This window comes from Mobula hypostoma, chromosome 17, assembly GCF_963921235.1.
Source record: "Mobula hypostoma chromosome 17, sMobHyp1.1, whole genome shotgun sequence".
Taxonomy (NCBI): Eukaryota; Metazoa; Chordata; class Chondrichthyes; order Myliobatiformes; family Myliobatidae; genus Mobula; species Mobula hypostoma.
In genome coordinates, this window is record NC_086113.1 from 62,712,053 (window position 1) to 62,735,160 (window position 23,108).

A 23,108-nucleotide genomic window follows, 5' to 3' on the forward strand; every position below is an offset into this window, starting at 1 on the left:
AATTGGAATTAAAATGAGTGGCCATTGGGAAATGCTGCTTACTGTGGACAGGGGGAAAGGACTCGACAAAGCGGTTCCCCAATCCATGTCAGGTCTGACCAACACAGAGGAAGTCACATCGGGAGCACCAACTGCCGCAGCTAACCCCGACAGGTTTGCAAGTGAAGTGTGTTGCATCACCTGGAAGCAGTGTTTGGGGCCCTGAATGGAAGTGAGGGAGGTGGTGAATGAGCAGCTGTAGTACTTCACTTGAAGGGATAAGTGGAGGGAGATTAGTCAGAAGGGACAAATAGGTAAGGGGATCACAGAGAGCGCGATTCCTGTGAAGAGCAGAGAGTGGGGGTATTCTAAATGTATCCGGTGTTCCTGCTGCAACTTCCTGTATGCCAGTGAGACCTAATGTAGATTGGGGCACTGCCTTGCCAAGCACCTTTGCTCCATCAGCAACAAGATTTCCCGGTGGACAAACATTTTAATTCCAATCCCCATATTTTGGTTCATATCCTCCTGATAACATGATCATAGATTTCTCTGACTTCCAGTAATTTCCCCCCTCCTCATTCTATCACCTATTCTTGGTGCACCTCCTCTATCCCTTTTTCCTTTCCTATTAGATTCCTTCTTCTCTAGCCCTTTATCTTTTCAACCCGTGATGATCTCCCAGCTTCTCAATTCATTCCACCCCCCCCACCTGGTTTCACCTATCACCTTCTATCTACTTGATACTCCTTTCCCTCACCCCACCTTCTTATTCTGGCTTCTTCCTTTCCAGCCCTAAAGGGTCTCAGGGCAAAATGTCAACTGTTTATTCATTTCCATGGATACTGCCTGACCTGCCGAGTTCCTCCAGCATGTTGTGTGTTTCAGAGCATTTCCAGAGTAACCAACCACAACAATAACCTTCACCACGCAAATAAGAAACATTCAGTTGTTTAAAGTAAATATTTCCCTGATAGTTCTAAATCTGTTTACTGTTTATCTGTGGAATTCTCTGCCACAGGAAACTGTTGAGGCCAGTTCACTGGCTATGTTTAAGAGGGAGTTAGATATGGCCCTTGTGGCTACGGGGGTCAGGGGGTATGGAGGGAAGGCTGGGGCGGGGTTCTGAGTTGGATGATCAGCCATGATCATAATAAATGGCGGTGCAGGCTCGAAGGGCCGAATGGCCTACTCCTGCACCTATTTTCTATGTTTCTATGTTTCTATGAAACCTCTCAATTAAGCCAAGAAAAACACAAGTGTGTGCCAATCAGCACAATACATTAGTGTTTCACAATATTCAAGCATAATGTTTTGATGCACAATCTACACATACACATTCATTGCTGTCACACAGTAACTATCAAGGGCACATTAAATCAGATTGTTCCCAGCTAACGAAACAATATTTTTAACACAAGAGATTCTGCAGATGCTGGAAATCCAGAGTAACACACACAAAACCCTAGAGGAACCCAGCAGGTCAGGCAGCATCTACGGAGAGGAATAAGAACAACATCATTAAACTATTTGCGAGACTGAGCTGCACATTTCTGCCACCATAACCCGCACTCAGAAGGCACTGGAGCCCTCTAGCCTGGTCAGAGAACAAGTGACATACATCTCCCACAGATGTTCTAATATGGGAGTACTCTTACGTATGTGTAGTGCTCCTGCTGACAGATGTATATTCACTTAGTATACATCCCCAAATCTCCATGCCATTGTACCACACCACCGAAATAACGGAAATCACAATCCTGGATGCAACATGACGTTAGACATGCTGGCATCTACACTTCTGGATTCAACAGTTGTACACTATTGAAGCTCAACTGAAGAAACAAATTTCCTTTGGCTAAAATCAAAACAAATACTTGGAGAGGAGTGAGGGGTGTTCCATGCAAAAACTTTCTTTTGTGTGGATAACTTATCATGACAGCCACAGATCTCCAAATCTCACTGCTATCAAGAGAAGCATGCCCCTGATGCCTGCAAATGCCATAGTGGGAGAGCATTGGAGTCAAGAGACTGACATGCTGGAATCTGGAAGAACATTTAATCTGCTGGAGGAACTCAGTGTGGGGAAGGAATTGGTGACATTTTGGGCCAGGACCCTGCATTAGGATTGAATGGAAAGGAAAAGTGGCCAAGATCGGACAGGAATATAATTGGTGGACTGAGACATGAAAGATAATAAACAAGAAAACTTGCCAATGCTGGAAATCCAAAGCAACACAAAATGCTGGAGGAACTCTGCAGGCCGGGCAGCGTCTATGGAAAAGAACAAACAGTCACCATCTTGGCCCGAAATGGCAAAGGTTTACTCCTTTCCATAGATGCTGCCTGGCCTGTGGAGATCCTCCAGCACTTTTAAATGAAAGATAACAGGCAAGTTGCACCATTCGCTTGGAGTTGGAGTCAGGAACAGGGGAATGGAGCCAGATGAAGATGAAAATGGGGCAGATGGAGGTGGGGTGGGGTAATTGTGCAGGTTCGAGACAGCTGCTGGAGGGCAATACACAAGACAAAAGGCTTGAATCTGCAATGTAAAGGAGGCGATAATGGGAACCATTAGGGGAGTGGTGAATAGCACATGGAATCTGAACAAGATACGGGAGGGTTGATCTGGACTGACAACATTCCAGTAACTGTAAACTATAAAGATTAGTTTGTGAACAGTACTGACGAATTGGCTCTTGGCTCTCACGTACATTGCTGCTGGACAAATTACAGATGAGCCAATGTGCTCACGACTGGCATTATTCGATATACCAAGGACGCGGCCTAGAAGATTAGATCAGCTTAGAAGTTCCCGAATTTCGTGGCTCTGGAGGCGGGCAGACTGGAGGTTGGTGCCTCTGCAGGGAATCCGTGTGTCGTGGGAGACGGAAGATCGAAAGCAGCAAGCTGGCTGTTGGCTGTGTGCCCAGAGACCCAAGTTCTTTGGACACAGAGCTCGGAAAAAGCAATGCAACAGACTCTTAGCATCGTAAGTCAGCGAGTTGTTTATTTCTCCCTTCTGGGCGGGGGAGGGGGGGGGGAGACACCGTGGTATGTCGAATTTCTGGGTGAACAAGTAGTCTTAGGGATACTGCAAGTATGTGTCTTTATTGATACTTGTGGGACCCGCACAGGTGGAGCACAGCCACAAGCCACCTGGACAGGGTCAGATCCACCGACATCACGCCGGCATTCTTCTCTGACCACCGCCTTCTCCAAGCCACCTGCCACTTACGGGAGGACCGGAAGGCAGGCAGGGGGACGTGGAAGCTGAACGTAAAGCTGCTGACCCCAGAGAACATCGAGGAACTGGAGAGGGAGTACACAGGTTGGAGAACCTTGAAAGCCTTCTTTGATTCCCCTGTTCACTGGCGGGAAGCCACCAAGGAGAACATCAAGAGGAGCAGAGGGAACTGCGTAAACTCCAGACAGAGTTGCAGCAACTTCTCCTTCTGCAGTCAAAGGGGGTGGATGTCAGGGAGGAATTGCGAGAGGTGAAGGGCCGGCAAGCCCAGCACCTCACCGCTGAATCCTCCAAGATCAAGGGTCCAAACTGTGGAGCAGGCCGAGACGTGCTCACGCTTCTTCTTCCAAAAGGTGCACAGGGGGAGCTCTGTGATCCACAACCTTAAGGAAGAGGACGGCTCAGTCGCGTCCTCGCAGACGGACATACTGAGGATCTGCAGGTCCTTCTATGCCGGTCTGTACGACGAAAAGGTTACAGAATCCACAGCCTTCCGCAACTTCCTGTCGTCTATCACGTAGGTCTTGGGCGATGGCAAGCGGGAGAGTCTGGATCAGCCACTGACCCTGGGCGAGCTGACAGGCTCCATCCGTTCCTTTTGAGTCGAGTAAGACTCCCGGAAGCAACGGCTTACCGGCTGAGTTGTACTCGGCTCTGTGGAACTGGATGGGCCCTGACCTGCTGGAAGTGTACAACACTATGCTTCTGGCCGGCTGCATGTCGGAGTCCATGAGGAAGGGCATCATCACCCTCATCTACAAGCAGAAGGGGGAAAGGGAAGACATTAGAAATTGGAGACCCATCTCTCTCCTGAAAGTGGATTACAACATCCTGTCCAAGGCTATCACCAACAGGGTCAAGTCTGCTCTGGGACAGGTGATCCACCCGGACCAAACATGTGCTGTACCGGGCAGGAAGATCTCAGACAGCCTCGCGCTGCTGAGAGACACCATCGCCTAGGTGCAGGACAGAGGAGTGAACGCCTGCCTGGTCAGCCTGGACCAGGAGAAAGCCTTCGACAGGATATCGCACATGTACATGGCGGACGTGCTCTCCAAAATGGGATTTGGGGAGGGAATCCGGAATTGGATCAGACTGCTCTACACAGACATCCGTAGTGCAGTCCAGGTCAACGGGTGGGAAACAGCTTCCCCATCAGGTCTGGAGTCAGGCAGGGCTGTCCCCTCTCCCCTGTCTTGTTTGTCTGCTGCATAGAACCCGTTGCGGAAGCCATCAGGAGGGATGAGGGCATAAGAGGGGTGATGGTGCCAGGCAGTGGAGGGACCCAAGTGAAAACCTCCCTGTACATGGACGATGTCACCATCTTCTGCTCTGATCCAAGGTCAGTTCGCAGGCTGATTAGCATCCGCGAACATCGGGGGCCAGGGTCAACCGCACGAAGAGCAAAGCCATGCTCTTCGGCAACTGGCCCGACCGATCCAGTGTCCCCTTCACCATCAGGACTGATCAGGTGAAGGTGTTAGGGATCTGGTTCAGAGGGGCCGAGGCATGCAATAAGAGCTGGCAGGAGTGGACTGCCAAGGTGAAACAGAACTGGGACTGTGGGGAGGGCCCTGTCGATAACGGGCAAGAACCTGGTCATCAGGTGTGAGGTGCTCTCAGGGCTGCTGTACTTGGCGCAGGTGTGACCCGTTCCCTGCTCCTACAGCTCGGAAATCACCCGAGCTGTCTTCAGATTCGTCTGGGGATCCAAGATGGAGTGGGTGAGACAGACTGTCATGCACAAGTCCCTGAACAATGGGGGCAAGAACATCACCCTGATGGCCAGCTTTGTGTGTGGCTGCATCAGACTGTGTGGAACCCAGATATGTGGGCACCAAGTATCACTATGTGCCCAGGTTCTACCTGTCACCCTGGCTATGAACGATGGGTCTGGCCCCACTCCTGCGCAATGCCCCAGTCAGCTGGTCGTTGCCGCCATACCTGTCCTTCATAGAAAAGTTCTTCCAGGTCAACGTCTTTGACCACAGGGCCATCAGGCAGTGGTCGGCACGTAACGTCCTGCAGGCACTGCAGGAGAAAGACATGATGGACACAGTAGGGTGGTTCCCTGAGCAGACCGTCCAGTTAACCTGGCAAAATGCCTCATCGCCAGACCTCTCCAACAGGTACCAGGACCTCGCCTGGCTGGCGGTGAGAGGGGCCCTCCCAGTCAGATCCCTCCTGTATGCCCGGGACGTTGTCTCCACACCCCGCTGCCCACGGGAGGACTGTAGTGAGGAGGAGTCTGTGACCCACCTCTTTGCACACTGAGTTCGGGGAGAAGGTGTAGAGAAGGATGGATGGGCTAATGTCACGTTTCATCCCCAGCAGCTGCGTTAACAGCGGACTCTCTGATATATGGACTGTTCCTGAGGATGCACATGGAGACCAACACCCGGTGCTGCTGGCAGATCATCAACTTGGTGAAAGACACCCTTGGTCGGCCCGAGACTTGATGATCTACCAGCACATGGACATGTCCGTGGCAGAATGCTGCTGACTGGCACATTCTCGGCTGCAGGAGTACGTGCTGAGGGACGCACTGAAACTCGGTGTAGCCACTGCAAGGGCCCAGTGGGGGAAGGACCATGGTTTAGGGTTCTTCTCCCACAGGAGTGGGAGGGGTCGGGTGGAGAGGCGTGTACCCCTCAACAATGGTGTGGAAAGGTGAAACAGCAGAGCGTCACATGGGTGGCTAAAACTGTGGAAATGTAAAGCCTGTAATGGAAACATCTGTAAAGGATTGACAGTCATTGAATGGTTTATTGTACATAATTTTATTTTTGAATAAAGTATATTTTGAAATTTAAAAATGTGCAGAGCAAGTTAGTACATCAAGTTGAGTGGTAACAGCTGCTTGCTCAACAGCAGTACAACACGATTACGTCAGACACTGAAATTCAATTCCGACATCATCTGTAAGGAGTCCATACATTCTCCCCTTGGAATACATGGGTTTTCTCCAGTTTCCTCCCACAGTCCAAAGATATACTTTGGAGGTTAGGAGGTTAATTGGTGACTGCAAATAGTGTCAAGTTTAGGCGAGGGTTAAACCAGGGTTTGCTGGGTAGCATGGCTTGAAGGGTCTGGTCTGAGCTGGAAAATAACTGAACGTTGGGGAAGGATATCAAGTAAGTGTCAGTCCACCCTCTGGGAAATCAGCAGTGGAGAGGGTCAGCAGCTTTCAATTCCACAGCATTAATGTATTGAATTATATGAAGTATCACTAGGATTATACTGCTTACTTTTTAAACTTGTATCATAAATGCACCATATTATTTGTCAATTTATCTCTGGCAATATTACCTTGCGCTGTGTGTGTTATATGTACTGTGCTGTGCACCTTGGCCCAGAGAATTGTTTCATTTGGCAGTATACATGAATAACAATAAACTCAAACCTAGTGAATGGACCTTCTCAGGGCCCAGCACAGTTGCAGTCACAAGGAAGGTGATGGTCTAGTGTAGCAATTCGAATGGTCAGGCACGCGAGAGGTTGCAGACTCAGCTCAATACATCACTGGCACACCCCTCCCCACAATCAGAAGTATCGATGTGAAACCAAAGAGAATGTCAGATGCTGGAAATATTGAGCAACACACACAAAATGCTGGAGGAACACAGCAGGTCTGGCAGCTTCGACGGTGGAAAAAAGTCGGTATTTCAGGCACAGACCCTTCATCAGGACTAGGAAAGGAAGCAGACAGAGCCGAAAGGAAGGAGGGAGCAGTGCAAGCTGGCAGGTCCAGGAGAAGAGGAAGGTAGGTGAATGGGGAAAAAGGATGAAAGCAAAATATGCAAAAAGCTAGGAGCTATGTGAGATAGGTGGAAGGGGAAAGGGCGGATGGAGGAATCAGATAGGAAAGAGGATAGGTTGAGTGAACTTGACCTTTTCTCCCTGGAGCGAGAGGTGACCTGATAGAGGTGTAGAAGATGATGAGGGGCACTGATCATGTGGATAGCTAGCGACTTTTTCCAAGAGCTGAAATGGCTAACACGAGGGGGCATAGTTTTAAGGTGCTTGAAATTAGGTACAACGACGATGCCAGAGTTAGGTTTTTTTTTGAAAAGTGGTGGGTGTGTGGAATGCACTGCCAGTGACAGTGGTAGAGGTGGATACAATAGGGTCTTTTAACAAACTCTTAGATAGATACATGGAGCTTAGAAAAATAGAGGGCTATGCATTAGGGAAATCCTAGGCAGTTTCTAGAATAGGTTACATGGTCGGTACAACATTGTGGACTGAAGGGCCTGTAATGTGCTGTAGATTTCTATAATTTTATGAAGAAAAGGAGCTGGGGAACCAGAAAGAAGTGATGAGCAGATTAGAGATGGGGGTGGGGGAGAAGGGAAGGGGCAAGAGGGTAATCACAATGATGGAGTGTAAAATATAGGGGATTTGTTACCAAGAGTTTGAAAAATCTATGTTCATGCCATCAAGTTGGAGACTACCACAACAGGATGAAGTGCTGATCCTCCAACCAGCATCTCACCTCGCTGTGGTAATTGGGGTGTCCACGGACAGACACGTTGGTGGGGGATTGAAATGGGTGGCCCCAGGCCTTCCTGGTGAGGCTACCATTCACCTGCAAACCTGGCAGGTTCATTCATTGTGGCTTCTCTGTGAGCCCCAGCACAGACTGGGGGAACTGCTTCAGTCCAGCACCTTCATTCTGTCTGCCTTGAGTCTGAGGTGGTAGGGTGGGGGAAGTTGCCCAGCATAATCCTGATCAGTAAGCTGATGCCGTTACTTTCCCCACATGCAATGGGGGCTGCTCTAGGAGGAAGCTCACACTCTTCCGCAAGCAACAGAATCTCTAATGGAATCAGCGATTGGGAGAATCAACACAGAAATGTCTGAGGGTATACTGTATTGAGCCCTCCATCACCTGGCCACAAGTGCCTCACCAAACAGCTCAGATGAAAGCAATTCGCCAATGTCCAGGGAGGGTTTGGGTATGCACTTGATTCACAAACACCTTCTGTACTTAGCGTTTCACTCCAACACTGTTCAGTATTTTAACCAAATGGTGCAAATATAATTTCTGTATTTAAAAGTATTTAAGTAGTTTTTCAAAAGCTTGTTGCTTGTCAGCAAGCAGGCGTCTGCTTGAAGTACAATTTAATTGGCATTCTTCATTGACTTTGTGGTTTCTGGAACTAAAATAACTACCAGAGAGGCAGAGGATCTCAAATTTAGCCCTCGGCTTGCTAATTAATAGCTGGTCCTCACTGAATTATTGTTCTTCTGTTTCACTCCATGGCCTCAGATTTCGAACCCATGACACTCCAGAGAGACCAGAGACGTGAAACTGAGAATGCCAGCCTCAGAAGCCAGGCACTCACCTTTAAGACTTGAGCAGGTAACGAAGGCCATGGCTTCGAGATCAAGAATCAGCTTTCATCATCCATCTCTAAATACCCACAGACACCTTTGCGAACTGTTGCAGCCCTTTTGGTTAAGGTGCCATCACAGTTCTTTTAGGGAGGAGGGAGTTCTATGATTTAAGACTGTGAAGATGAAGCATCAGCAATGCATTTCCAAGATAATGGGTGGGGAAACCACTACCAAATCAAGCAGGTTAACCATTTCCAATGAACTATCTTCCAGAAGACACATTATTGCTTTAATGTAACATGGGAGTCACCTGGCGCTCCCGCAAACAGCAACATAACATTCGGGAAAAAAAAATCAAATAATTCATCAGGGAGTTGGGAACCAGTCCAACAGGTCAGAAAGTGGAGGATGGATCTCTCTACTTTCCTCTTTCAGGGTTCTTTTGAAGACCCTGACCTGGAGTTACACGTTGACTTCGGTTCTTTGCAGGAATGGGACCCGTTCTCGGGGTCTCTCAACTGGCGTTATTCGATATACCAAGGATGTGGCCTGGAAGATTAGATCGGCTTCGAAGTTCCCGAATTTCGTGGCTCTGGAGGCGGGCAGACTCGAGATCGGTGCCTCTGCAGGGAATCAGTGTGTCGTGGGAGATGGAAGACCGAAAGCAGCAAGCTGGCTGCCGGTTGTGTGTCCAGAGACCCAAGTTCTTTGGACACAGAGCTCGGAAAAAGCAACGCAACAGACATTTGGCATCGTAAATCAGCGAGTTGTTTATTTCTCCCTTCTTGTTTTTTTTCCCTTATGGGGGGGGGAAGAGAGAGAGAGAGCGCGAGCCTGTGGTATGTCAAATTACTGGGTGAACAAGTAGTCTTTGGGATACCACAAGTATGTGTCTTTATTGATACTTTGCGGCACTCTTGAGTGCTCAGTGGTGGGGGGGGCATTGATGCTTTTTTTTGCTGGTGGTAGAGGGGGGTCGTTGCTTATGCATGGGAGGGGGAAGCTGGGGGGGCCTCGGGTTCTAACATTAACTGTCATTCACCCCTCTGTTTTCATGGATTGTTGTGAAGAAAAAGCATTTCAGGATGTATGTTGTATACATTTCTCTGACATTGAATTGTACCTTTGAAACTTTTGAAGGTAGATGTCAGGGCCAATAAAAGCAGGCAGGAGCAAAGTAATAGATACGATACGATGGGCAGATAGTTTGAAGTGTGGGTATTTTAATGCTAGGAGTATTATGGGAAAAGGCCAAAGGTTATGAACTTAGAGCACAGATCAGTACATGAACTATGACGTTGCAGCCATTACAGAGACTTGGTAGAGAGAGGACAGGAATGGGTGCTTAATATCCTAGGGTTTCAATGTTTTAGAAAAGGGAGGGGGGGTAAAAGAGATGGGGGAGTTGTACTACTAATCAGGGCTACACTCTGAAGAGGATTGTCCACTAAATCTACATGGGTAGAACTCAAAAATAGGAAGAGTGTAATCACTCTGATGGAATTGACCTACAGACCCCTCCCGCCCAAAAAAAACTAACTGGGATATTGAGGAACAGATATGCAGGCAGTTTAAGGTGCAAAAACAATAGGGTTATTGTCACGGGGGATTTCAACTTCCCCAATATAAACTGGGACTGAGTGCAAGAGACTTAGATGGGAGAGAATTTGTGAGAGGCATCCAGGAGGATTTCTTAAATATGTAGACAGTCCAACAAGGGGGTGGGGGGGTCTGTACTGGACCTGCTGCTGGGTAATGAGCCTGGTCAGGTGACTGCTCTTTCAGTAGTTTGAAAAGAGTAACCACAACTCCCAAAGTTTTATGATAGCTATAGTTAAGGATAAGGATGGAAGTTGCAGGATTGTTAAATTGGAGCAGGGCAAATTATCCATTAGGCAGGAACTAGGAGAGTTAATGTGGAAAGGCTGATTTTGACCAAGTCCACACCTGACATGTGGAAGGCGTTTAAAGACCAATTGCACAGAGTACAGGACAGGAATATTCCAGAAGGACAAGGATGTCAAGGCAAGAGAACTTTGGCTGTTGATAGGTGATGAATTTAGTCAAGAAGAAAAAGGAAAAGTACACAAAGCTTAGGAAGCTGGAATCAAACAACGCCCCTGAAGATTATAAAATGGCCAGAGAAGAACTCAAGAAGGGAATTAGGAAGGCCGGGAGGGGCCATGAGAAGTCCTTGGCAAGTCGGATTAAAGTGAATCCCAGGGCACTGTATATATACACACACATCAAAAGCAGGAGGATAGCTGGGAAGAGGGTAGGACCACTCAAGAATAATGGGGAGAATATTTTTTGGATACAGAGAATGTGGATGAGGTCCTTAATGAGCACTTTGAGGTAAAGTTAGAGGTAGAGTTGGGTCTTGTAAAGAATTAGCATTTATAAATCCTCAGGGCCTGATGGGATTTACCCCAGGTAATTGAGAGCAGCAAGAGATGAGATTGCTGGGGCCTTGATCAATGTCTTAGTGTCCTCTCTAGCCACAAGTGAGGTCCCAGAGGACTGGCAAGTAGCTAATGTTGTTCCATTATTCATGAAGGGAACTAGGAATAATGTTGGAAACTATAGACCAATTAATCTCATGTCAGTGGTAGGAAATTTACCGGGGAGAACAAGATCTATGAGCATTTGGAAAGCCATGGCTTATTTAGGGAGAGCCAGCATGACTGTGTGGGGCAAGTCATGTCTTACTAACTTAGACTGAGTCTTTTGACAAGACGACAAGGGTGATTGATAAAAGGTAAGTTGTGGATGTTGTCTAAATGGATTTTAGTAAGGCATTTGACAAAGTCTCTCATGGGGTCTGTGTCAAATTAGCTGTTTGGATGTAGAACTGGTTTGCACATAGGGTAGTGGGTAAGACACAGACAGAGGACAGTAGTTGAAGGGATTTATTTGAGTTGGAGGTCTGTAATTAGTGGTGCAATAGAGATCTATACTGGAACTGCTTGCTTGTAATGCATATAAATAACCTAGAATAAAATGTAGACGGGTGAGTTCGCAAGTTTGCAGATGATACAAAGATCAGTGGTGTTGTAGATAGCACAGAAAACTGGCAAAGAATACAAATGGATATAGATCAATGGCAGAGAAATGGCAGGCGGAGCTTACCCTGACCAAATGTGAAGTGTTACACCTTGGTAGATCAAATGCAAAGAAGCAGTACGCTGTTAAGGGCAGAGGGATCTTGGAATCCAAGTTCATAGCTCCTTGAAAGTGGCTACACAAGTTGATAGGGTGGTTAGGAAGGCTTACGGCATGTTTGGCTTTATTAGTCGAGGCACTGAGTTCTAAAGTCAGAAAGTTACGTTGCAGCTTTATAAAAATCCAAACAACAGGAATTCTGCAGATGCTGGAAATTCAAGCAACATACATCAAAGTTGCTGGTGAACGCAGCAGGCCAAGCAGCATCTGTAGGAAGAGGTGCAGTCGACGTTTCAGGCCGAGACCCTTCGTCAGGACTAACTGAAGGAAGAGTGAGTAAGGGATTTGAAAGATGGAGAGGGAAGGGGAGATGCAAAATGATAGGAGAAGACAGGAGGGGGAGGGATAGAGCTGAGAGCTGGACAGGTGATAGGCAAAAGGGGATACGAGAGGATCATGGGACAGGAGGTCCGGGAAGAAAGACAAGGGGGGGGGTGACCCAGAGGATGGGCAAGAGGTATATTCAGAGGGACAGAGGGAGAAAAAGGAGAGTGAGAGAAAGAATGTGTGCATAAAAATGAGTAACAGATGGGGTACGAGGGGGAGGTGAGACCTTAGCGGAAGTTAGAGAAGTCGATGTTCATGCCATCAGGTTGGAGGCTACCCAGACGGAATATAAGGTGTTGTTCCTCCAACCTGAGTGTGGCTTCATCTTTACGGTGGAGGAGGCCGTGGATAGACATGTCAGAATGGGAATGGGATGTGGAATTAAAATGGCAGTAACACTTGAGACTAAGAAATGTTTAGGTTGCCAATTGAATGAGGAAAATGGAAGGATATGGAAATTGTGTAGGCAGAAGAGATTAGTTTAGTTAGCCATTTGATTACTAATTGGCTTGCTACAATATTGTGTATTGTATTGTATTGTTCTATGTTCTAACAGAATGTCATCCATAGTTGATAAATATCAACTCCCAGAACAATTTTCACCGAAAGCTGTGCACCAAGGTGCCCAACCAAGAGAATGCCTTACAGAGAGACAGCACGGACGACAGGGTAGCGCTCTGAGCTGCCATTGGCAGTTTGGAGAGATAAGAAAAGCCTCAGTGGAAGAATCATTGTGATGCTGATTTCGTACTGAAAGGTCAAGAAATATCAGCCAAGGCATTGTCCTTTAAATTCAAGTAAAGCATTCAAGTGGATCTTGCATTGCCATGCAATTTAAAGAAAGAAATTAACTGAGCAGAGCATTTTCCAGTAATATAGCAGTCAACGTTCAGAGCAAATTTACGACACCATATACAACACAGAGATTCATTTTCTTGTAGGCATACTTAATAAATCCAATAGCCATAATAGAATCAATGAAAGGCCACACCAACAGGGCAGATAACTGGTGTGCAAAAGACAACAAACTGCAAATACAAAAGAAAAAGAGAAAAATAACAATGAACAATAAATAGAGAAAATGAGATGAAGAGTCCTTGAAAGTCTTAATATAGCAAGGCATTTTATTTCTCGGAGTAGGAGAGAGGCCAGACTGCGCAGGCGCGTGACGTCAGCCAGTTGAGCGTGAACAGTTTAAAAAGAAAACCACCATATCCAGCGGGCAGCGTTGGAGCGGGCAGCGGACTGAGAGGGTGCAGAGTGAAAGGGCTTTGGCTCAACGGGCTTCGGCGGAGACGGGAAGAGGCTTCCTGCGACCGTTGAGTCTCATAGTAATGGAGTAAGGTACAGTTTTTTGGTATTTAGAACAAACAGTAGCATTAGAGGTATGCATCTAGGATTAGGGTTGTGCTTGGAGTGCCAGATGTGGGGACCCTGGGAGACTCCCAGCCTCCCCAAGGATTACATCTGCACCAGGTGCACTGAGATGAGGCTCCTGAAGGACCGTATTAAGGTGCTGGAGATGGAAATTGATGACCTTCGGCTAATTAGGGAAAGTGAGGAGGTGATAGATACTACCTATAGAGAGGTAGTGGATAGCACCCCTGTGATAGTCCCCCTCAGAAATCGATATATCGTTTTGGATACTGTTGAAGAGGCAGACCTGACAGAGGACGACCACAGTGAACGAGACTCTGGCATTCTGCCCAGTGCCGAAATCAAGAGAGCAAGAAGAAATGCAGTAGTTATAGGGGATTCCATCGTATGGGGGACGGACAAGAGATTCTGCGAGCCGGACAAGGATACCCGGATGGTGTGTTGCCTCCCTGGTGCCAAGGTACGGGATGTCTCAGATCGAGTCCAGAGTATTCTGAGGAGAGAGGGCGAGCAGCCGGAAGTCTTGGTACATGTTGGTACCAATGACATAGACAGAAAAAGAGAGGAGGTCCTGAAGAAAGATTACTGGGAGCTAGGAAGAAAATTGAAAAGCCGGACATCCAGAGTAATAATATCAGGATTGCTGCCTGAGGTGTGCGCTAATGATAGTAAGAATAGCAGAATTAAGCAGATGAATGTGTGGCTAAGTAACTGGTGCAGGGGGCAGGGCTTCAAATTCTTGAATCATTGGGATCTATTTTGGGGAAAGTATGACTTATACAAAAAAGATGGATTACACCTGAACTCAAAAGATACTAATATCCTGGCAGGATTGTTTAATATAGCTGTTAGGGAGGGTTTAAACTAAGTTGGCAAGGGGAAGGAAACCAAGGTGTTAGGGTCGAGGAACAGGAAAATAGAAATAAGCCAAAAATACTGTGCAGCAAAGATGGCAAGAAGGACAGGCCGGTGAATATACAGGATAATTTGCTGCAAAATAGAAATATAGCAAAATCAATCAGCAACAGAAACCGATCTAAATGTACTGTACTTAAATGCACGCAGCATTAGAAATAAAGTGGATGACCTTGCTGCACAGCTGCAGGTTAAAAGATATGACATTGTGGCCATCACTGAGTCATGGCTAAATGATGGATGTGATTGGGAGCTGAATATCCAAGGATACACAGTGTATAGGAAAGATAGGAAGGTAGGTAAAGGGGGTGGCGTGGCCCTGATGGTAATTAACGATATCAAATCAATAGAAAGAAGGGACATAGGATCAGAAGAGGTAGAATCCTTATGTGTAGAATTAAGAAATGGCAAGGGTAAAAAGACATTAATAGTAGTTATATACAGGCCTCCAAACAGCAGCCGGGATGTGGACTACAAGTTGCAGCTGTAAATAGAAAAAGCGAGTCAGAAGGAAAATGTCAAGATAATTATGAGGGATCTTAATATGAAAGTGGATTGGGAAAGTCAGGAAGGTAATGGATCTCAGTAGAGGGAGTTTGTAGAATGCCTACAGGATGGCTTTTTGGCAGCTTGTCCAGAAGCCCACCAGAGGACCGGCTGTTTTGGATTGGGTGCTGTGTAACGAACCTGAGGCGATTCGGGAGCTGGAGGTAAAGGAACCCCTTGGAAGTAGTGATCATAATATGATTGAGTTCAGTTTCAAATTTGAAAAGGAGAAGCTGGTATCAGGTGTATCAATATTTCAGTGGAACAGGGGAAATTACAGTGGTATGAGAGAGGAACTGGCCCAAGTCGATTGGAAAAGTAAGCTAGATGGAGGGACGGCAGAGCAGAATTAGATGAAATTCCTACAAAAAATAAGGAAAATGCAGGAAAAATATATTCCAAGAAAAAAGGAAATCATGAATGGAAAAATGGCACAACTGTGGCTAACGAGAGAGGTTAAGGCAAAAATAAAAGCAAAAGAAACAGTGTACAAGGAAGCAAAAATTAGTGGGAAAAATTATGACTAGAAGACTTTTAAAAACTTACAGAAGGAAACTAAGAAAGTCATTAGGAAAGAAAAGATGAATTATGAAAGGAAGTTGGCGATTAACATAAAAAAGGATACTAAGAGTTTTTTTAAATATATGAAGAGTAAAAGAGTGACAAGGGTAGATACGGGACCGATTGAAAATGATGCTTGAGAAATTATAATGGATAACAAAGATGGCAGAGGAACTGAATGAGTATTTTGCATCAGTCTTCACAGTGGAAGACATGAGCAATATACCTGATAGCCAGAGGTATCAGAGAATAGAATTAGGTACAGTCAAGATTACTAGAAAGAAAGTGCTTGGGAAGCTACATGGACTAAGAATAGATAAGTCTCCCCGTCCAGATGAGGTGCACCCAAGGGTTCTGAAGGAGGCGGCTTTGGAGATTGTGGAAGCATTCGAAATGATCTTCCAGGAATCAATAGACTCTGGCATGGTTCCGGAGGACTGGAAGGTCGCAAACGTAGTTCCGTTATTTAAGAAAGGAAGGAGGCAGCAAAAAGAAAATTACAGACCTATTAGTCTGACATTGGTAGTTGGAAAGATATTGGAGTCAATCCTCAAGGGCGAGGTTATGAAATACCTCGAGGTGCATGACAAGATAGGGCAAAGCCAGCATGGTTTCATGAGGGGAAGATCCTGTCTCACCAACCTATTGAAATTTTTTGAGGTAATCTCGAATAAGATTGACAAGGGAGAGGCTGTGGATGTTGTGTATTTGGATTTTCAAAAGGCCTTCGATAAGGTGCCGCATATGAGGCTGCTTAATAAGATAAGAGCCCATGGAATTATAGGAAAGATATTGAAATGGGTGGAGCATTGGCTGATAGGCAGAAAGCAAAGGGTGGGAATAAAGGGATCTTATTCTGATTGGTTGCCGGTTACTAGTGGTGTTCCGCAGGGATCGGTGTAGGGGCCGCTTCTTTTTATGATGTATATCGATGATTTGGATTATGGACTAAATGGTTTTGTGGCTAAGTTTGCGGATGACACCAAGATAGGTGGAGGAGCAGGAAATGTTGAAGAAACGGAAAGGTTGCAGAGAGACATAGTCAGTTTAGGAGAGTGGGCAAAGAAATGGCAGATGAGATACAACATTGACAAATGTATGGTTGTACATTTTGGAAGAAGAAATTATCGGGCAGATTATTATTTAGATGGGGAGAAAATTCAAAAATCGGAAGTGCAAAGGGACTTGGGGTTCCTCGTGCAGGATACCCTAAAGGTTAACCACCAAGTTGGATTGGCGGCAAGGAAAGCGAATGCTATGTTGGCATTCATTTCAAGAGGAATAGTGAATAAGAGTAAGGAGTTGTTGATGAAGCTCTATGGGGCATTAGTGAGCCCTCATTTGGAATACTGTGTGCAGTTTTGGGCCCCTATCTTAGAAAGGATGTACTGATGTTGGAGAGAGTTCAGAGAAGATTTACGAGGATGATTCCTGGAATGCAGGGGCTAACATATGAGGAGTGTTTGTCGGCTCTTGGATTGTATTCATTAGAGTATAGAAGAATGAGAGGGGATCTCATGGAAACACTTCGAATGTTGAAAGGGTGGGACAGAGTAGATGTGGAAAGGTTGTTTCCCTTGGTGGGTGAGCCCAGGACAAGAGGCCATAGTCTTAGAATTAGAGGGTACCCAGTTAAAACAGAGATGAGGAGAAATTTTTTCAGCCAGAGGGTCGTGGATTTGTGGAATTCGTTGCCACATATGGCTGGGGAGGCCCGATCATTGAGGGTGCTTAAGGAGGAGATTGACAGGTATCTAATTAGTCAGGGTATCAAGGGATCTGGGGAAAAAGCCGGAAATTGGAACTAGATGGGTGAATAGTTTAGCTCATGGGGGTGCTGTGGAGCAGACACGATGGGCCGAATGGCCTACTTCTGCTCCTTTGTCTTGTGATCTTGTGATTTCACAGGTATTATCAAACAACATGCATCACCTTGGTGAAAGAAGGATACATGGCTTAAAGAGCAAGGATACACAAGCCAAAAAATCCAAGCAAAAAGTTGTTTTTAAAAAAAAAAGTGCATCTAAAAAGGAAGAAGCAGCTAGAATGAAAATGGAACTAGGGAGAAAATCCCAGTTCTTAGGAAATCAGTATTTATTTGAAGGCATGGCTATTAATGATTGAACTAAAATCAAGGATTAAGACTCCAGAAATGGAACACAGATCTCGGGGAGTTCTAGAGATTGAAATGATTGGAGAGAGACACACAAAAATGAGATGTTAAAAGGACAAAACAATTTAGCCAATGGGAAAATCTCTATTCAGCATCCAATCAAATCAACGATGCTTAACGGACAGAAAACATTATATTATTAATATACTGCACACAAGTGCTGGAAATGCAGACCACGACACAACGCTGGAGGCACTCAGCAGGCCAGGCATCATCTATGGAAATGAATAAACAATTCAGGCTGAGACCCTCCCTCAGGACTGGAAAGAAAGGAGCAAATACCAGAATAATGAAAGTTGGGGTGGAGGGGGGAAGAGGAGGAGGATTAGCTAGGTGATAGGTGAAGCCAGGTGGATGGGAAAGGTAAAGGGATGGAGAAGGAACCTGATAGGAGAGGAAAGTGGACCATGGGGGACAGGGAAGAAGGGGCACCAGTGGGAGGTGATAGGCAGGCGAGGCGAAGAGGTAAGAGGTCTGAGTGGGGAATAGAGGGGGGGGGAAATAAGTTACTGTAAGGAGAAATCAATGTTCATGATCAAGTTGGAGACTACCTAGATAGAATTATTAATATACTCAATATGACCTACATAGACAAATCTCCCCAAAATTAGATCACAGAGAAAACTACATGATGGGCATATCTCACTATAGGTCTAGTAAAAAATTTATCCCAGAATACAAACTTTTTTTTTGAAACAGATACTGACAGCTTTGCAGCATGCATTTATTTTCTGCGGAGGTAAAGCTTTAGTTCCAACAGATGAGGCTCTTATGATTGAACAGGTTCTTGTATTTCATAATTTCATGGAATCAATTCCCAGGATGAAGCCAATTGATCGATGATTTTTTTTTTGGAAAGGACACTCAGTTAATTCTTAGCCTAGCTCTTGGCTCCTTCACCATGATTTCCCTCTGCAAATCTCTTCTCGTCTGCCTACACTGTCTCATCAAGGTCCAACTTATTCTGTAGGTCAAACAACCTCACACCAGAATCACTAACATTCTATAGAAGATACATACATTTCATTTCTTCCCATGGCAAAGAATGAGGCACTTCAGAGCAAACCCATTCCTATTGGATCAGAAGTATCCTCCCACCTACACAAGGAAAGGTACGTCGCATCCGGAGTGGGAAACCGTGTACGGACAAGTTACAGCAGTGGTTTGCCTTTGCCTTCTGCTGGCTGAGTTTCCAAAGAGATCAAAGAGAAAGCGTGCAGGGGAGCCGGCTGGATTCGAACTCGGGATCTTTCGGCCCAAAGTCCGATGCTGACGCCACTACACCACCAGCCGGGTACACCTACACAAGAGAGAATTCATTGCAGGTAATTAACCTGGAAACCCACACATCTTTGAGATGTGAGAGGAAACCAGAGCATTCAGGACAAAATTCAGTCACAGGGTAAATATGGAAACTCCACACAGACAGCACAGACAGTATTGAACCTGGGTCTCTAGCTGTGCAGCAGCTGTATCAGCTGCATCAGCGTATACCACAATATTTGCACATACCACCTGCTCTATTTCCTGCATGCCACAGTGATTAGCTACAGAAAAAAGTAAAGCACTTCGGGATTGGGAAAGGCACAACAGAACAAGCCTCCACTCCCTGGACTCTGTCTATACTTCTCATTGCCTTGGTGAAACAGCCAACATAATCAAAAGTCCCACACAACCCAGGCATTCTCTCTTCTGCCCCCTCCCATTGAGCAGAAGATACAAAACATATGTAGCACATACCACCAGGCTCAAGGACAATGTCTATCCCACTGTTACACAGATCCGCTGTACAATAAGATGGGTTCTTGATCTCACAGCTACCATGTACTTCACTGCCTGCATGCACTGCACTGTCCAACTGTACTCTGCACTCTGTTATTGCTTTTACCTTTTACTACCTCAATAAACCGATGTGATGAAATAATCTCTTAATGCCACTCTGAACAAAACTTTTCACTGTACCTCAGTATACGTGACATTAATAAACCAATTTACTGAAAATGGGCTTCAAAAGCAGTGGCACTTAAAGATTGAAATGACCATTACGCTTTCCCAAGACTGAGAAGAAAGACGAAATCTCTATCAGAGGGTGTTTTAAAAAAAAAGAGCAAAAGGCAGCGAAGAATGCAGGTAAGAGCGGGCAGCAATGGCAACTACATTCCCATGTAACCGTACTGGGAACAGTTCATCTATCACGAATAGTTTCTGCAAAGCTGCAGTTTATTCTGAATGGAATTGAGAAACTGGGTTATGCTATCATCAAGATTCAAAGGACAGACAGCCCGCTCTTCCACTATAGTCTTCATTAACATAACAGACAAAAACTCCTGACAATAGGCTGTTCTCACAAAGGGAGCCTTCACAGATTTGACAGAGCTGCTGCATCACAGCGTCAGTGACCCAGGACCAAGCCTTATCTTTGTGTACTGTACACCTATGTGGAATTTGCATGTGTGCGTTTCCTCACAGTGCTTCAGTTTCCTCCCATGTCATAAAGACACGCAGATCAGTAGTTTTCCCCACCCCAGTGTGCAGCTGAGTGGTTGGATGGGTGGGGAGTAGGTTAAAGGACGGCCGAAAGAATAATTTAAGGGAAAATTAGTGGGGGAGGGGGAGGGGGGGGGCTGGGACCAGCTCAGAGCCAACGCTGACCTGAGAGGCTGAATGGCCTCCTTTCCTGTATCAAAATGTGGAAACAACAATGTGGCCAATTTTTGAGCTTTCTTCAGCTGAAGAGGGGTAAGAAACTTGACCCTGCTGTCCATTTATTTTTTTTAACCATTACAGTGAAGAACAGATTCCCTGTTCACTGTGGGATTGCTGCTAACCCTGCACAATTTGGCTGCCACTGTCCCCTCATTATAACAGAGACTAAACTTCAAAAAGAACTTCACTGACTGCGAAGTCCTCCAGGCTGTCTGTCCACCAGACTGAATGGCCCTAAAGAATAGAAATCACAGCCATTCAAGACTCAGAAAAAAGCAGACAACCACTTGCAGACATTTCAAACATGTTTTGTGAACAGGTTTTAAATGACATATTATTGGCCTATGAGAATTTTGTATAAAAAATGTCACAGCCTGCCCTCTGCAAAACTCAATACACTATTTCAGTTCAAGCAGAATTAATATAGCAACAGTACTTCATGCAATTCTCTCCCAGCCTAAACACATTGCCCAGGAGCTCAGGCATGCCGATAAATATTAAAGGCAAATTGTGTTTCGAGGCCCAGCTACAAGAAACCCCTTTTCCAGTTCCCACAGTTCAGAGATATATTCACATGAGGAAGGTAAAGGCCAAATCAAACCACTCTTCCTGCTCAACATCTTAGCTTTGCTCTGTTGCACCAGTCTTGAGTGTTGACTCACTAACCCACCATTATCCCACTGGACGAAGAAAGCCCAAAGGAGCCTTTAAAAACACCAGTTACCCTCAGCCTGTCCAATAAGTAACTATGAAAACATAAACTTCCACAAAGAAGCCTTTGCTAAGAGTTTGACTAGCAAAATTGGGAGTCTCGAAAGTGGCAAGATCATCAAGGCATCTTGCTTGAGACCTTACAGACATGTAACCTATCACTAAGCACACCTTTCTCCCCTACTTCCTCACCCCCCGCCCCCCAGCAGGGATTGCCCTATGTGACCCCTTGTCATCCCCACTGATCTGGCTCCTGGCATTTATTACTAGGCAACACTTCACTGGTTTCATGGTCACCAATAGTGCGATGCAACCTCCTCTACATTAGTGAGACCCACACAAGTGTACAGAGACACCACGTCATTAACCATCTTCACTCCAATCTCCCCGTGGCCACCCATTTCAATTCAACTTCCCATTCTGATGTCTGTCCATGGCAAACTCTACCCACATGACCAGACCACACTCAGGTTGGAGGAGCAACACCACCGCATATTCCGTCTGGGTGGCCTCTAACTCGATGACATGAACAGCAACTGATCTAACCTGAGGGAATTTCTATGTCCTTCTCCTTCTCTTTTTCTATTCCCATTTCTAGCTAACCTCTCATCCCTTCTTTTCCTCTCACCTGCTCAAAGCAGACAGTGTTGTTTGCATTAACAATAATTACATTCCAACAATGTGCTGAGAGCAGCCTGTAAGTGTCACCACACTTCCTGCGCAAACATAAAATGCCACAATGTTCAGCAGAACACCACACAACTAACATACAACAAAACAGACAAACTCAGCTCTCACCCTCGGGGCCCACAGTCCACAGTCCTTGATCAGGGTGCCCGTTGACCTGTCTACAGGGATCACTGGGGTCTGACAACCTGACTTGCTGAGTTTCTCCAGCATTTTCTGTGTGTTGCTTAAGACTTCCCGCATCAACAAGATTCCCTTGTATTCTTCTCTCGATGGCTACGTTTATACAGCGCAGGGCTGACACAGAAAACATTTCGATTTCAAACCTCAGTTCACAGTATGCGTCACGGTGTCCTTTCAAGCTTCTACATCACGGCCCGGGGGTCAACAGCAGGCTGACCAGAAATTGTAACAAACCCAGACAAGCAAAACAAATATGGAACTCTGGAAGTAGTGTGCAAACAGAGAATCCATTCACTCGCACGCACCTACCCGCAACACTTCCCTCCTTCCCCCGCCAGCACCCCTCCCTGCCCTTCCAGCTTTCTACAGACTTCCCCGTCTACTCCCCCTCCCCATACACTGCCATCTTTCTCCCGTTCGCTCCCTTTATTGTGCACTCCCATTGGTCCTTGCTCCCCCAGTGACCCCCGCCCCACCTGCCTCCCGTCACAGCCACATCCCTCTCCTACCTGAGTGACGATGTTCTGGTACAGCCCCGTGTCCAGCTGGTACTCCCACTGTGTGCACCGGCACTCGCTGGCGTTAAGGAGCGGCCGCGGCGCACCGAGTCCCCGGCTGCGGTTGGCGCACGTTACAAGAGGCTCGGAGGTGAGGAGGGAGTCAGAGCTGTGGCTGAGTCCAAGCAATATGGCAGGAAGGCAGCTGAGCACCAACAGCCGGCGCTGGGCGCTGCCGATCGGCCAGGGCGCCGACGCCGACAGCCGACGGGCTGAGACCGGGGAGCCCGTGCCGGCGTTCCGCTCTGCTGACATGCGGTCGGAGCGGGCGGGAGCACAGGGTGATGGTCGGAGGAGAGGGCGCGGAATTAATCCATTAGGAGCCCCGACAAAACTCGACACCCTTAGGTGCAGCCGCCCAGCAACTCCTGGAGGCGGACTCCTCCCACTCCCGCCCCTAGCCCCTCCCCTCCCCTCCCCTCCCCTCCCCTCCCCTCCCCTCCCCTCCCCTCCCCTCCGACCAGACCAGCGCAGCGGCTGGCCCGAGTGAACCAAGCGCGGAGTGGCTGGTGTGGGACCCAGCGCCTGGTTAATGTCACCTGGCTACGAAAACCTTTTGACTGATGCCTAGTGAAAC

At 46.6% G+C, this 23,108-nt stretch overlaps 1 protein-coding gene across 3 annotated transcripts in view; it reads right to left on the minus strand.

Moving 5' to 3' along the window:
• LOC134358081 (solute carrier family 22 member 23) overlaps positions 1-22,905 on the minus strand; it is a 137,540-nt gene extending 114,635 nt beyond the window's left edge. Inside the window, exons 1-2 of one of the 3 annotated variants that reach the window (XM_063070013.1) lie at positions 22,484-22,905; positions 5,171-5,257 (exon numbers count right to left, since the gene is read on the minus strand). In XM_063070013.1, coding sequence (XP_062926083.1) covers positions 5,171-5,257; positions 22,484-22,786 — 390 coding nt within the window. In that variant the 5' untranslated portion in view covers positions 22,787-22,905. Of the gene's footprint in view, positions 1-5,170; positions 5,258-18,707; positions 18,933-22,483 lie in introns of those variants that run through there. The other 2 variants (XM_063070014.1, XM_063070016.1) reach the window with 2 other exon arrangements.
• Positions 22,906-23,108: the final 203 nt, after the last annotated feature.